The sequence below is a fragment of the Ursus arctos genome, unplaced genomic scaffold, assembly GCF_023065955.2.
Source record: "Ursus arctos isolate Adak ecotype North America unplaced genomic scaffold, UrsArc2.0 scaffold_20, whole genome shotgun sequence".
Taxonomy (NCBI): Eukaryota; Metazoa; Chordata; class Mammalia; order Carnivora; family Ursidae; genus Ursus; species Ursus arctos.
The window spans coordinates 28,228,312-28,244,324 of record NW_026622875.1 but is presented as its reverse complement, the minus strand read 5'-3'; the positions used below and the strand labels follow the sequence as shown (position 1 = coordinate 28,244,324).

The window sequence follows — 16,013 nt, the reverse complement described above, 5'->3', positions numbered from 1 at the left end:
AAAAAATCAAACAATAAAAACCACTGCAAATTGAAAAAATATTTTTTCAACGATCTGGATAAACCTGGATGTAATTTTTCTACAGACTGTGAACAGAACTATCTTTGTAAGGTTTTAGGGGGGAAAAAATACCAGATTTATAACACATCAGAAGCAAAAGCTATTTTGTAAAGATCTTAAAATGTTAAATACTAGAGAAAATTTTGCATTTTTCCACTTGGGAAACGTAGTTTTACCTTTTGGTTCTTGCACAATGAGATGTGTACATTCATTCATTTTCAGTTGTCCCATGTATTGACCTCCATGCTTAATTGTGAGTCGCTGAACTGCCTTCCTGTCTAAGCTACACAAGCCAGTCACACAGATTATGCAACCAAGAAAAATAGGACACTTGAAGTCTTCCATGTTTACATCAGTATACCTAGCTATTTTTCTGGGGAAAATAAGTAACAAGGAAAAAATTAACACATTAACATACCAGATGGTTTAAAATTTACCAGAAGAATAATGACGAACAAAAGAAATCACTAATGCTTTCCTCATTTTTTAGAAAAGGGGCACTGACGCTCAAAATTGCACTAACTGCTCATCTAGTTCAACAATGTCACTACTAAAAAGTAGTATTTCAGATAGAGTTTCTTAAATAAAACTGTTTTAAGGGAAAATGTTATGTCATTAGCTCTCTGAGTTCATGCTGGTCAAAATGGTGTATTTTCCAAAATTTTAAGTGTGAATTTACTTAAAAACTCAAAGGATCTAGGTTGCTTATTAGAAAAATGGACTTCGTATCCTTCCATTATACTATATAAATAATAAGCAATGATTTTTGGCAGAATACTAACAAAAATATCATCATTCTTTTTCCACGTAAGACAGATGTGCTAGGAATGAAGGTACCAATATGGAGACAGGTTCAGAATGTGCTGGATGGTGTTGAAAGGAAGACTGGAAAAACGCCCATTTCTAAGGTCCGCAAGGGCAGGGATGCTATTCCGCTTTGCTTAGTATGCATGTCTAATGCCTAGCTCTGGCCAGGTACATAAAATGAACTTGATTAACATTTACTGAATGACCACATCTTAGTTAATGGCTTACGTACATTTACATTCAACTTTACATAGACACCTTTGAGAGGGAATACTACTGTCAAAACGGCTAATTTACTCTCTATCTTAGCACAGTAGTGGAAGGATAATGCAACTCACAAGTGATCTTCTCAAGTATTTTACAAGCATTTACTGCTGCAAACAATTTTTATTGTCAAAGCATTTTCTACCTTGTAGCTAATATTAAATCACTAGCCTATTCTATCTATCAACGTATACTTTGATAAGAGCTTGCAGATTGTGCTTATTTTCAGTGAAGAGTAAAAACCCCATTTTTTGTTCCTGAATAACAAATCCCAAGAGGGCAACATAAAACCTCCCCTGTAATAACCCACAATATGCCAAAATGATTGACGTATCATTTTTTCAAATCTAGAAAATACGTAAATGTCTTTCTTACTTCTCTTGTGACTTTTCCCAAAGTGTTTTAATCCAAGAAGGAAGCAAAATAGGTTTCTTTAGGTTTGCAGCAACTAAATATTTTTTGCTGCCAACTTCTCCTGCAATAAGGTGAGTTACTGATACATTAAGATCTCTATATACACGACCACCCATCATTTGTACATATTTATGAACTTCTTCCTGTAAACACAAAAGAAAATACATTAATACAAAAGCAAATAATATCTCCTCCATTTTTTTATACAAAAACTCAAATATCTTTTGTTGTTGTTAGATTGAAGGCACAAATATTTCTCACAACTATAAAGTTAAATGATCAATTTACTTTTTGGGTAAAGATAAATATGAATTATAAACAAATTTAAATATAATTACCTTTATATATTATTTCCTATAGTTGTTTCTTTCAACTCCATGAGTTTAACATATGTTGCTTCTATAATATACTGTGCATATATAAAAGTATAAATTGTATACATTATATACAAAATATGTGTTTTATCTTTCTTAGATAGCATTATTAAAGCATTTCTTGCCTTGAAGCAAATGCTATATCCACAGCCATTCTACCTATCAACATTTTTTTAAAATAATTTTTGAAGATTTTATTTATTAGAGAGAGAAAGAGAAGGAGTGTGAGCACAAGTGGGAGGAGAGGGAGAAGAAAACTCCCTGCTTAGCTCAGAGGCTGACAACCCAAGGACACTGAGATCATGACCTGAGCCAAAGTCAGAGGCTTAACCAACTGAGCCATGCAAGCACCCCATCGACATTTTTTTAAAAAAGATTAACCATCTGTAGTGGAAAAGTGTGACTCAAACTCTAACTCATCAACTGCAGAGGGGAAAAAGGGAGTTTTCTTTCAAGTAGTCAGTTCTCAATAAAACAGATTCCACTATATTCGTTAAAATAGAAAAGACATACATTGGTGTATACAATGACTTTAAGTCATGAACACCAAGTACAAGGTCTTTCAAAGTGTCTCCTATGCAGTGAAAGATTAAGTGTGGATTAAAAGGATTATTCACCACGACCAAGTGGGGTTTATTCCTAGGATGGAACGGTGGTTCAACATTCACAAATCAATCAACAGTGATGGATCACATTAATAAAAGAAGAGACAAGAACCATATGATCCTCTCAGTTGATGCAGAAAAAGCATTTGACAAAATACGGCATCCTTTCCTGATTAAAACGCTTCAAAATATAGGTATAGAGGTATCAAAATATATGATATCGAGGTATCATAAAAGCCATCTATAAAAAGCCCATGGCGAATATCATTCTCAATGGGGAAAACCTGAAAGCTTTATCTTTAAGGTCAGGAACACGACAGGAATGCCCACGCTCACCACTTTTGTTCAACATAGTACTAGATATCCTAGCCTCAGCACAGACAACAAAAGGAATAAAAGGCATTCAAACTGGCAAAGAAGAAGTCAAACTCTCTTCGCAGATGACACGATATTCTATGTGGAAAACCCAAAAGACTCCACCCCCAAATTATTAGAACTCATACAGCAATTAAGCAGCATGGCAGGATACAAAATCAATGCACAGAAATCAGTTGCATTTCTATGTACTAACAATGTGACTGAAGAAAGAGAAATTAAGGAATCATTTCCATTTACAGTAGCACCAAAAAACCATAAGATACCTAGGAATAAACCTAACCAAAGAGGTAAAGGATCTATACTCTAGAAACTACAGAACACTTATGAAAGAAATTGAGGAAGATACAATGAGATGGAAAAACATTCCATGCTCATGGACTGGAAGAATAAACATTGTGAAAATGTCTATGCTAACTGAAGGCTTTAGAGGGGAGGGGGGTGAGGGACTGGGATAGGCCAGTGATGGGTATTAAGGAGGGCATGTATTGCATGGTGCACTGGGTGTTACACGCAAGTAATGAGTCATGGAACTTTACATCAAAAAGTTAGGATGTACTGTATGGTGACTAACATAACATAATAAAAAATTATTATATATATAAAAAAGAAAATGTCTATGCTGCCCAGGGCAATCTACATTTTCAACTTAATCCCTATCAAAATACCATCGACATTTTTCACAGAGCTGAAACAAACAATTCTAAAATTTGTATGGAACCAGAAGACCGCAAATCACCAAGGGACTGCTGAAAAAGAAAACCAAAGCTGGGGGCATTAAAATGCCTGACTTCAAGCTATATTACAAAGCTGTGATCATCAAGACAGCATGGTATTGGTACAAAAACAGATACACAGATCAATGGAACAGAACAGAGACCTCAGAAATGGACCCTGAACTCTACGGTCAACTAATATTTGACAAATCAGGAAAGAATAACCAACGGTAAAGACAGTCTCTTCAATAAACGGTCCTGGGAAAACTGGACAGCCAAATGCAGAAGAATGAAACTGGACCACTCTCTTACACCATACACAAATTCAAAATGGATGAAAGACCTAAATGTGAGACAGGAATCCATCAAAATCCTAGAGGAGAACATAAGCAGTAACCTCTTCGACACTGGCCACAGTGATCTCTTTCAAGACACGTCTCTAAAGGCAAGGGAAACAAAAGCAAAAATGAACTTCTGGGACTTTATCAGATAAAAAGCTTTTGCACAGCAAAGGAGACAGACAACAAAACTAAAAGGCAACCCAAGGAATGGGAGAAGATATTTGCAAATGACATAATGGATAAAGGGCTGGTATCCAAGATCTGTAAAGAACTTCTCAAACTTAAGACCCAAAAAAACAAATAATCCAGTCAAAAATGGACAAAAGACATGAACAGACATTTCTGCAAAGACTACATCCAAATGGCCAACAGACACATGAAAAAGTGCTCAACATCTCTCAGCATCAGGGAAACACAAATCAAAATCACAACGAGACACCACCTCACACCAGTCAGAATGGCTAAAATTAACAAGTCAGGAAATGACAGATGTTGGCGAGGGTGCAGAGAAAGGGGAACCCTCCTACACTGTTGGTGGGAATGCAAGCTGATGCAGCTGCTCTGGGAAACAGTATGGAGGTTCCTCAAAAAGTTGAAAATAGAGCTACCCTACGACCCAGCAATTGCACTACTAAGTATTTACCCCAAAGATACAGATGTAGTGAAAAAAGAGGCACATGCACCCTAATGTTCATAGCAGCAATGTCTACGATAGCCAAACTGTGGAAGGAGCTGAGATACCCTTCAACAGATGACTGGATAAAGAAGATGTAGTTCATATATACAATGGAACATTACTCAGCCATCAGAAAGGATGAATACCCACCATTTGCATCGACATGGATGGAACTGGAGGGGATCATGCTAAGTGAAATAAGTCAAGCAGAGAAAGACAATTATCATATGGTTTCACTCATATGTGGAACATAAGGAATAGCACAGAGGACCACAAGGAAAGGGAGGGAAAACTGAATGGGAAGAAATCAGACAGGGAGACAAAACACCAGAGACTCTGGACTCCAGGAACCAAACTGAGGGTTACAGAAGGGAGGGGGTGGGGGAATGGGATAACTGGGTGATGGGTATTAAGGAGGGCACGTGTGGTGATGAGCACTGGGTATTATATGCAACTAATGAATCGCTGAACACTACATCAAAAACTAATGATGTACTACATGCTGGCTAATTGAACATAATAAAAAAAAGATTAAGTGTGGAGATAAATATATTGATCATGACATTCCTCTTAGCACCTACCCTTTTGTCTTTTTCCAGGCTTGTACAAGATACAGTTACATCAGACATAACCATATTATAAACTGGATGTTCAGCTCTTGGGACGCACTGCTGGTGGTGCATACAAAATATGACTACTTGAGGTCCAACAATTCTGCAGCCAAGCTACAAAAAAAGGGGAGAAAGTTTAGTATGTAGGAAAAGACCTCCCACTTATAAAATTACATTTTGTAATATTTAGCAATCTTTTTTTTTTTTTTAAAGATTTTATTTATTTGACAGAGAAAGAAAGGGAGAGAGAGAGAGCACAAGCAGGGGGAGCAGCAGGTAAAGAGGGAGGTAGAAACAAGCTCCCCACCAAGTAGAGACCTCGATGTAGGGCTCAGTCCCAGGACCCTGGGATCATGACCTGAGCCAAAGCCAGACGCTTAACCGACTGAGCCAGTCAGGCGCCTCAATATTTAGCAATTCTTTACAGAAGTTGATGGCCACTGCAGAAAAATCACTAAATTGTTATAAGAAAAAAATAAGGAACATTATATAATTTTTCAGAGACACTACACATTAAACACACATGCAAATCAAACAATGCAGTCTATCAAAGAAACAAGCTTTAAGAGCCACGTTCAGTCAAATCTGCCACCAAATTTTAATCTTTTTTTTTTTAAGATTTTATTTATTTATTTGACAGAGAGAGAGACAGCCAGTGAGAGAGGGAACACAAGCAGGGGGAGTGGGAGAGGAAGAAGCAGGCTCCCAGCGGAGGAGCCTGACGTGGGGCTCAATCCCACAACGCCGGGATCACGCCCTGAGCCGAAGGCAGACGCTTAACGACTGCGCCACCCAGGCACCCCCAAATTTTAATATCTGAAACAAACACAGTCTTAATGCTAGGCTACAGGAATAACAGTCTTATGCTATAATAATTAGGAAACACCCATACATACTTTTAATTGAAGTATCCAGCCAACCAAGCAGTTTAAAAGTTAAGAGCCTAATTAACCCCTTCTAAAATACCTATTCTGTCACACACACACACACACACACACACACACACACACACACAAATCCTAGGCAGTTTCTACATTTGTGGTTTAAATACTTTGTCTTCAACTCGGTGTCTTTCTACGTAAGTATTTCTCAAAGATATTACAGGTTATTCAAAATATGACCTTTTATTTTCATTGATAACTGAGTTAAGAAAAGCTGACAGTCTTGTTCAACATCAGTACATTCAAGCCACATCCAAAAAGCATGTGGTTGCCAAAGTCACTAAGGCATGACTGATTTAAAGATCTACACGGTAAATAATCATTGCTATCTTTTTGTCCAGTCATAGGGAAATTTGAGTTTTTAATGTTACTGATTCTTTCTGACAAGGAGTGTTATTTCCAAAAGGAGGCTAAGACCAACAATGCTTTTGGCAAAGGTGGGCACAGACCTTCCAGAAATTGTGCAGATACTGCATCTATCTACTCTTCTATGTTTTCTTCTCCTTCAAACAAGAATCACTTCTTTGTAACCTGGATGGAATTACAGCCAGTTTACTTTTATTTCAATGCTTCTCTCTTGTCCAGACACCAAAAAAGTAATGAGTCAGTAGACTCTGGAATCAACAAAAAAAAAATAAGATGGCTCATTGGTATATTAGCAACATTCATTCCCAAAATGCTTCCTTTAGGCATATAATGTTTCAGACCGTCTTTACAAGGTACAGGTACAAAAATTCTGCGTGCAAGAGCACATAGGAAAGACAGTAAATAACCAAGCATTATGTTGAGATCTTTTCTGACTCTTTATTGAAAATCTTGCAATCAAACTGAGTTTAAGTACGGTAGAATTCTGTCACTAAAATGTTTCATTACTATATCATTCACTTAAGCTAAGTGAAGTTAAATCTCCTGAAATATAAAAATTACATATAACAAAAGATTATCGTATCACGATTAGCCTTTAAAAATATAATGCTGGTCTCCTAAAACCAGAAGATTCCTCTATATTCATAGTCTGTATAATACTTCATGGTCAGTAAAGAACTTATGTCCAGTGAAACAAAAACAAAACAAAAATCAGACTACAGAAGGAACACATGAAAAGTTAGCAAACCTTTTTGAGGTGATCAAAGACAATGCCACTAAAAGGGTCACAGATGTAAAGTGACTTATCATTTTCCTTTATCTTCAATGCCTCTTCTTCTGTAATAATCTGAAGATATTCTTCTGATTGGAACTCTTTTATTGACTGAAAGAAAAAAATTAAAGAATGCACCTGAAATTTTTCACCTGTATTTAAGTCCTATGAACTCTATCTTCAAAAATCTACCTCCAATCCAATCTTTTTTCCCCATTGAAAGCTACCATCATCTCTCACCTAGACCTCTGTAGAAGTCTACAAAGTGGTTCCTCTTCCTTTCCTTGCCCTAAATGTTCTCCGTACTGCAACTAATAATCCCTTTAATGATACAAATCAGGTCATGAGTCTGACCCCTGACTATCTCCCCCCAGCCTTTCACGTCTCATCTCTCCTTACTATTCTCTAGCCACTCCCACTTTCTTGCTAGGCCAGGAACAAGCCAATCATGAACTCATTAGTTCTCTGAACTAATTCTCATTAGAGGCCCTGCTCTTGTTCCCACTACCTGAAATATTTTCCCAGTCTTCACCTGACTTGATCCCTCACTTCAATCAGATTTGCTCAAATGAAAAAGAAAAAGTCAAAGTCCTTACAATGGCCCTTAAGGCCCTTTACATGACCTCTTTACTCTTACGCTCTAGAGCACCTGTTAATGTTCTTCCCCCAACCCTTGCTCACTATACTATAGACACACTAAAGTTGGAGAGACACTTTAAGTACTTTCTCAGGGGCCTGTGTATGGCTGTTCTCTCTGCCTAAAAGCTTCTTCCCAGACATCCACCTCTAACCATCTCACCTCCTTCAAATGTACTTAATTATCTTCTCCATAAAGCCTTCACCAAGTACACTCTACTTAAGATTGTAACCTTTCCTTCTCTCCCAACAAACATCCTCTAGAACTCCTTAACCTATTTTGCTCTTTTCTCTTCCCATAGCACCCTGTAACATATACAGTTTACTCATTTATCCTAATTTATGTCTAGGTCTTCCTACTAAAATAGAATGTAAGCTCTGAGAAAGTATGGATCTTTGCCTGCTGTGATCACTGATATATCCCAAGTACTACAACAGTGCTTAACAGGTCATGACACTCAATAATTATTTGCTGAATGAACTTTAAAGAAAAACCTGCTACAACAGTGTTTCTTAAACTTTAATATACACAGGAATTACACTAATGATCTTGTTAAAATGTAGATTCTAATTGGTCGGCCTGAGTTGGGCCCACGGTTCTGCATTTTCAACTCTACTGATGTTGCTGAAAGGCTCTACAACCCCACATCTTCCCATATTACACTGTACACAGTGAAACATACTTTTAATTACCAAAAATTGAAGTGTAAACAATACACAACAGACTCAGATTTCTTCAACATACAAAGGTCTACTCTGGTTAGAAGACCTAGAAAGCAATGTAATTTCCAAGAATAGCAAGTCTGCTACTTTCAATATAAATGTCATAATAGGGCAACTGGGTGGCTCAGTCAGTTAAGCATCTGCCTTTGGCTCAGGTCATGATCTCAGGGTCCTGGGATAGAGCCCAATGTCAGGCTCTCTGTTCAGCAGGGAGAAGCTGCCTGCCACTCTCCCTGCCTGTGCTCTCTCTTCCCTCTCTCTCTCACTCTGTCAAATAAATAAAATCTTTTTAAAAAAATGTAATATATTTCATGCTCCCCAAAATACATAATGATATATTTACATCAATCCAAAAATATGTAACAACACATCTATATTAATGTACGTTACAATAAAACTAGTACAAAAATAAATTAAGACATAAAAAGTCCAACAAATCAAAAATACTAAAAACGAGAACATGAATTCACAGCATCAAACAAGGCATTTTCAACTATTCTTACCTCAAGAGCTTTAAAAAAACATTCGGAATTCTCTGAAGACTTTAAAAACTTCACAAGAAACGGCTCTTTGTCATTTCTGGACATTTTTGAACTGTCAAAATAAAGGAACCATTAACAAGGACAAAAACACATCATGTATGAAGTTAAATGTTAAAAGCAGCTATTTTTCTGTGCAGACGACAATGCCCAAAGACAGACATTCTGGCCTTGCCCACGAATTCGTTCGTTAGTTCCTAAGAAACGCTGGAATGTGGGCAAAGTCAAGGAAAAAGATGACAACACCAATCCTCGCAAATCAGAGAACGAGTTTAATGTCCCTAAACTGAATACATTCAGGGCCTTTGTTACGGGGTCTAAGAGCCCTAAGCCAAGGGGCACTCAACTGCACTTAGCTTAATGATACACAGAACGAAACTGTCCACGGCCCTTGACGTTTGTCCACCCCTCAGTAAACGGACTTTAATATAAAAATGGAAGCCGGTAAGCAAGGTCATGCCCCCAGAAGGCCGAATGCTCTTGCTTGTCAGCTGCCACAGAAAGGCCCGGCTCTCGGTCCAACCGCAGCCACGTCCTCTCCGGCGTCAAAGCCTCACCCGCCGGTCCGAGGGCCGGTTACACGGGCCCCGAAGGCCAGGGGAGATGTCGCGACCCCCCAAGTGGGTTGGGGAGGGAGCCGGGTCCTCTCTCCGTGCCTCACTCACCTCGGTGGAGCCTGGGGATCTTCCGGAGGCGAGTGGAGGGGCGCGCGGCCTGCAGGACCGTGGCTGGGGTCGGGCGCCACCCCGGCGCACACCCGCCGCAGCCGGCGGCGCCCCCGACCCGAAGCAAACGCCGAACCCGGAAATTGCCGAGGCGGCGAACCGACTTTCGCGCCAAGCGCGCGGACGCGCCCGCCTCTTCCTGCGGAAGTGAAGCCATTCGCAGCTGCGGGAGGAGGGCGCAGATGTCAAAGGTAGTGGTGGTGGCGGTGGGAGTGGCGTTGTTCCCAGGCGGGCTAGGGGTTGCCGGGTTTAGGGCTTTGAAGGGGGTGCCTGAGCGCTGGGAGTTGGCCAAGTGCTCACGGCTCAGCGGATGGGGCAGCAGGCCAGGGGTACCTTAGAGGAGGCCCAACACATCGAAAAATAAGCCCCGGGGAAAATTAGGTTTTCGCGATCAGTATTTTATACTTGCCATATGGCAGGCAGTCTATGGGAAACCATATATTATCGCCCAAACAACTCTATGAGGCAAATAGTAGTATCTCCGTTTTACAGATGTGAAAACGGAGGCTTCGATAAGTTAAATGATGAGATGTCACACGGTGAGTGGTAGAATTAGAACTGCATCCAAGTCTTTCAGACTCCACAGTTAGGGTCCTTTCCCCTCCTATGTAGCAGGAATGTGAGCACCTACCATAGTCAAATAGTCTGAAGGGAAGAAAGAGATCAGGATGATTTGAATCACATAGCCAATGCAAAAGGATCTTTGTCAAGATCTTCAGCAGTCTCTGCCCCTCTTCAAAGGGCATCTCATTTTCTTTCTCTGTAACTCCCTGAGTGTTGGGGAGATTCTGGAGTGGAACCTCATACTCAAGTGGCAAAGGTCGGGGGGAGAGAGGTTAAATGGGGCTGCAGAATCTTGGCTTGTTGATAACCAGTGACAAGCGGCTTAGCTGGTGCTTCTTACTTTATTCCTCACTCTTGAGACTGAGAAGCTCATGACTTTGGATTGAGTAATAGGAGAGTTTAATGCCGTGTATCCCGATTGTTTTTCTTTTTAGTGCCTAAGGATGGGTCTACGTGTGTAAATACACCCGCGGTAGGTGAGTCAGAATCAGTAACACTGGGGCTCAAAGGTGAAGGCCATCGTTGGGGAGAGGGTGAGGAAAGCCTTAAAAATGAAGCAAAGTTACTAGAGTTATAAAAAAAAAAAAAAAACAAAACAAAACCAAGAAGAAGGATGAGCTATCACCACTACAGGTTATTGTGAGGGAGCCAATCCGTCCTGAAGCTGTGGCGATAATTACTGTCTGTGGGCTTCTTTCCAGGCCACAAAGGACTCCTGCTTGCGCGATTCCTGTTCACTCTCCTCAGCAATCCTCTGGGATGTGGGCATCATTATCCCCTGTTGTATAGATGGGGAAAGTGAGGCCCAGGGCCACACAGCCAGGGAGTAGCTGCACCTGGGCTTGAGAAGAGGCGGTGTGACTGGAAACCCCTTGCCCTTCCTGACATACCACCCTACTCCTTGCCTGCCCTTCTCTGCCCCAGGAGGCAGGAGCCCATTCCTGGCGCTTCTGGGCCGAGTGGAGGCCTCACGAGAGAAGGAGAATCACAGATGCTCTGACGAAGAGGAAGGGGGGAATGAACTCAACCTTTTAGCTTTTGGCCAGCTGATTTTAATAACAGGGGAGTCGATCTTGTCTTTAGAATAGACCAGCTGACAAGTTCTCCCATCTGTGTCTCCACTTAGGCAGGGCGGGTCTATATCTGTTCCTGAAGTACCTAATCTTGGAACACAAGGCAGTGTTTCTCAATCTAGTGTAGTGCCTGGACTGGCTGCATAAGGATCAACTAGGAATTTGCTGGAAATGAAAATTCCTGGGCCTAATCTCAGACCCGCTGAGTCAGGAACTCTGCGTTGGGTCCTGGCGTTCTATTTTAATAAGCCCTCTAGCTGATTCTCCCGCACATAAAAGTTTGGCTGAACAGCATCTCTGAGGAAAGGATGAAAGTGGTGATATGGGTTGTGGTCCATAAAGGTTTTGGTGAAAATGGGGAATAGCTGTGATTTCCCCACAGGCAGCTCCCTCAGAAGATGGGGTTCAGAATTAACTTTCCCTTCACTTTTCTGGCATTCAGGGTCACCTTCAGGTTTCTTCGGCACTTTTTTTTTTTAAAGATTTTATTTATTTATTTGACAGAGATAGAGACAGCCAGCGAGAGAGGGAACACAAGCAGGGGTAGTGGGAGAGGAAGAAGCGGGCTTATAGTGGAGGAGCCTGATGTGGGGCTCGATCCCATAACGCTGGGATCACGCCCGAGCTGTTCTTCGGCACTTCTGTCATCTACAGCCAGACACTCCAAACTCTACTTGGAGTAGGATTAAAGGGAACTTGGTATTTAACTGTAGAATGAAAAAACACAAGAAACAAATATGACAGAATAGTTAAGTTACTTGTAAAATATGGATGGAGGGAATATGAGTATTTCTTGTTATATTTTGCTACATAGATAAGATTTCTGAAAATTAAAAAATAAACTAGAAGTTTGTATTTTTTGAGTGATAGGGGTTTATATTCAAGTTTCTAGTGCCGTAAATGGATAAATGTAGGGATTATAACTTTAAAATGAGATTAGAGAATGATCTTTATTGCTGCAGAAATCATCTTTGCAGTGGCAAAACATTTGTTTAAGTTGTATTCGGTAACCTAGAAAGTAAAGCATAAGCATATTGAGTCTACTGAGGTGCAGGGAAAAGGACATAAAATGGAATGTTAGTGGCATGTATTGCAACTGGCTGCATTTAATTAGGTATAAGAAAGAGATAAACTCAGAAGAATTGGCTTGTTTGTATGCAAAAAATAAAAGGGAATTTAAAAAATCCAAAAATGTAGGGTTTTGCAAGTTTGGAAAAGCTGCCTACATGCAGGCCTTAAAAACAAGAGATAAACCTGAGAGAAGTTTTGCACCACAAATGTCCATTACAACCTATCCATGTGGGAAAGATCTAGTTGAGAGTATGGTTGTCCCACCCAAGCTGGATAGGCACCATCAACCGAGAGAGAGAGAGAGAGAGAGAGAGAGAGGGAGAGAGATGTGGCCAAGATAGCAATCAGTCTTGAAAGTTAGTCTAGGGGAGAACTGTGTGTGTGGCTACTACTGTGGGGGGACAGTTCTGCCATGACTTCCTGGCAAGTTGCACGTATGCATATAGGGAAGGGTTTGGAATTGCAACATATGTGGTGGTGCCTCATCCAAACACCTTGTGATCCTGCTAGAACATGAGAGAATGGGAGGCCTCTAAGGAGCTGCTAGCTCAGAGGCCACCTCCCACTTGTCTTCCTGCCTCCCTTAGCAGGCTGTGATCAGAGAGTTTCTCACGGCCTCCCAGATTCCAATGATGTATGGGGCTTTCTGCACCACCCCCTCAGAACAGAACCACTTGGCTGCTGTCTAGATTTGGCTGCTTGTGGATGGGGTTCCCCACAACTCAGGTTGCGGTCCTCAGCCCTTTTATTTCAGTGTCATCTCTTTTGGTGTGTGGGACAAGGACATGAGGAGCTAGCACCTTTGGCTTATTCTTTTTTACTATCTGTGGAAGTAATAAATGATCTCAAAGTGTCTCGTGTATCCTCACCAGGCTAATCAGTCAAGCCTTCCTCTTGCCCTGTATGCATGAGGTTGATGACTAACACATGAAACTGATTGGAAGCAAATAGATAGGAAGGATGCTAAGGTTTTGAGATAATTGTTTGTGAAGGCAGCCAGAAATCTGGAGTAATCAAACTTTGACACAGTCTTCAAGCTTACACAATAGGAAATGGGCGAAAAGTCATACAGCCCCCAAGGAGCACAAACTCCTCAATACCCAATTCAGATGTGGCTAGAGAGGATATTGGAGAAGGAAGACCCTCCCGGAGGGAGAGGCCAAAGACCTTGGAGGACAATGAACAAAAAATCTGTCAGAGAGCAGAATCTGAATCTAATCAGGCAGAGGAACCACCTAATACCTGCCTAGTAGGACTTCAAAGTTGATACTGACTAGCAACAGCTATGGGTCTCTACTCCTCCCCTTTCTGAGAGTTTTATTATAGTTATTCTGTTCCTGCTCCACCGCTGTATATCAAGTATGTGATTGGGCAGGGGGCAGAGGGGGAAGCAACTTGTCTTTTTAGTCCATATGTCACTGGACCATAAAGTAGATTCCGACAGAGACTGTAGCAGACCTTTAGTGTTCCGGACATATCCCTTCCATGATAAAGCACACTGGAAAACTTGCAACTGCCAGCATCTGTTTCTTTGCATAAAGGCATTCTCTGATGCCAGGAGTCTGCTTTACCACCTACACAGTAGGCTAGAGGGTGAGATTATGACCCATGACTGACAGTTGTACAGACTCTTGTTTGCAAGCTTCTTGATTAGGATACCCTACCCTGCTTCCCAAGGGTAACTCACTTGTTAGTAGGTGCTTTGGATGCTTTCTTTTCCCTGTTCCACTTTCTCATCCTCTTACCTGTGTTTCTTTACTTATCAAATAAGACACTTGAAAAGTCTTATTGAAGAGTCTGTTTTCTAGGGGAACTCAAACTGACACAAAAGACGCAAGACGCGTTTCCCTTTCATAGTGTGTGTTGTTGCTGGGAAGTTGTCCAGCGAGGGATTGCAGTTCCCATCCTCTTTGCATCTAGGCGAAGTCATGTGACTGAGTTATGGCCAACAGAATATAGGTAGAAGTGGTCCAAGAAAACCTCTTGTGCTATCTTCCACACTTCCTGACTCTGGATGTCAACACACAGGGTAATCTTGGAAGCCACGTGCTGAAAATGGCAAAGCCTCCCTTGGTCTTGATCTCTGAATGACTGACCAGAGCTGTGCAGGTGAGCTCTCCACCCCTGCCTCTCTAACAAATCACCACCACTGCTGCCAACTGGGCTTTATTCTATTATGGCAAGTCACTGAGATTTGGAGCTTCATCTTTTATGGCAACTGGTACCAACCTAATCAATCTAAACTTGGCAAGGTTTAAACAAATGTGTGTCCGCTTCAAAAATTGTCTTTATTACCACAAAGGCCCTTGGAAAGAGGAAAGAGTAAAATTGCTCCAGAGACAAATGCCAGAGGCCACATGGGGAAGAGCATAGACTACGGAAGTGGGCTGCCTGGGTTGAATGCTGGCTCTGACAGGTACTATTGCCTGACCTTGGGCAGGTTACTTAATCTCTCTGTGCTTCACTTTCTTCATCTATGAAATAGGGATAATAATAGCATCTACTCATAGGGTTACTATAAATTAATATTCAAAAAGCACTTATCTCAGTGCCTGGTACACAGTTGATGATAAATTTACAAATTTCTGATTTTCCAGAGGTCATCATGAAGTTTTTAAATTGTTTCCCACAATATAATTTCCTAACTTTCTGCTCTGCTATTGTAAGAGATTGTGCCAAAGGAGTAGAGATGGCTTTAGCACTTCGGATATTCTTCCTTTGCAATATGACTTTTTTCCTGTACACAGGACATTTTCAGAGTTTGCTCCACTCAGAGGTCAGAGGGCGCTTCTGCCCGATTGGATTCAGGCTGTGTTAGCTTTAGGTAGATCATTAACCTTAGGAGAAATGTTCATCTCTTGACCCTATTTGGTTTTTGTCCACAGGCCTGCAGGGAAGATTGCTTAACCCACCACTTGAGACAACCATTTATGTGCATTTATTCATCTATTTGATAATTGTTTTGAGCCCTATAAAATACCAGGCTCTATTTTTTTCTTTTCTTTTTTTAAAGATTTTATTAGAGAGAGAGAGAATACGAGCAGGGGGAGGGGCAAAGGGACAAGCACACTCCCCACTGAACAAGGAGCCTGAAATGGGGCTCCATCCCAGGACCCTGAGATCATGATCTGAGCCGAAGTCAGACACTGAACTGACTGAGCCACACAGGTGCCCCACCAGGCACTGTTTTCCAACCTTAGGATTAGTATGTTGAATGACAAAAATGTGACATCTGCTCTTATAGACCCTATTTCCTTTCAAAGTTATGAATAAATGAAGAGCTGGAGCAGTTATAAATGAGCATAATAACCCATAAAACACATTAAAATCTAGTAGTAATGTACTAGAATCTTAAAACAA

At 40.9% G+C, this 16,013-nt stretch overlaps 2 protein-coding genes across 10 annotated transcripts in view; one reads left to right on the top strand and one right to left on the bottom strand.

The window, feature by feature from the left end:
* Positions 1 to 10,080, bottom strand: part of TOPBP1 (DNA topoisomerase II binding protein 1) — a 67,737-nt gene extending 57,657 nt beyond the window's left edge. For 4 of the 8 annotated variants that reach the window (XM_044383417.3, XM_044383418.3, XM_048216272.2 and 1 more), the window contains exons 1-6: positions 9,886 to 10,059; positions 9,185 to 9,275; positions 7,299 to 7,433; positions 5,214 to 5,357; positions 1,507 to 1,688; positions 237 to 433 (exon numbers count right to left, since the gene is read on the bottom strand). In XM_044383417.3, the coding sequence (XP_044239352.3) occupies positions 237 to 433; positions 1,507 to 1,688; positions 5,214 to 5,357; positions 7,299 to 7,433; positions 9,185 to 9,268 (742 nt within the window). In that variant the 5' untranslated portion in view covers positions 9,269 to 9,275; positions 9,886 to 10,059. Of the gene's footprint in view, positions 1 to 236; positions 434 to 1,506; positions 1,689 to 5,213; positions 5,358 to 6,633; positions 6,799 to 7,298; positions 7,434 to 9,184; positions 9,276 to 9,885 lie in introns of those variants that run through there. The other 4 variants (XM_026497045.4, XM_048216274.2, XM_048216273.2 and 1 more) reach the window with 3 other exon arrangements.
* A 25-nt stretch (positions 10,081 to 10,105) lies between these two features.
* The window catches only part of LOC113253950 (inhibitor of carbonic anhydrase), a 61,091-nt gene continuing 55,183 nt past the window's right edge, over positions 10,106 to 16,013 (top strand). For both annotated transcript variants that reach the window (XM_057316031.1, XM_057316030.1), the window contains exon 1: positions 10,106 to 10,136. The gene's annotated coding sequence lies outside the window, so the exon portion shown is untranslated. The remainder of the gene's footprint in view (positions 10,137 to 16,013) is intronic.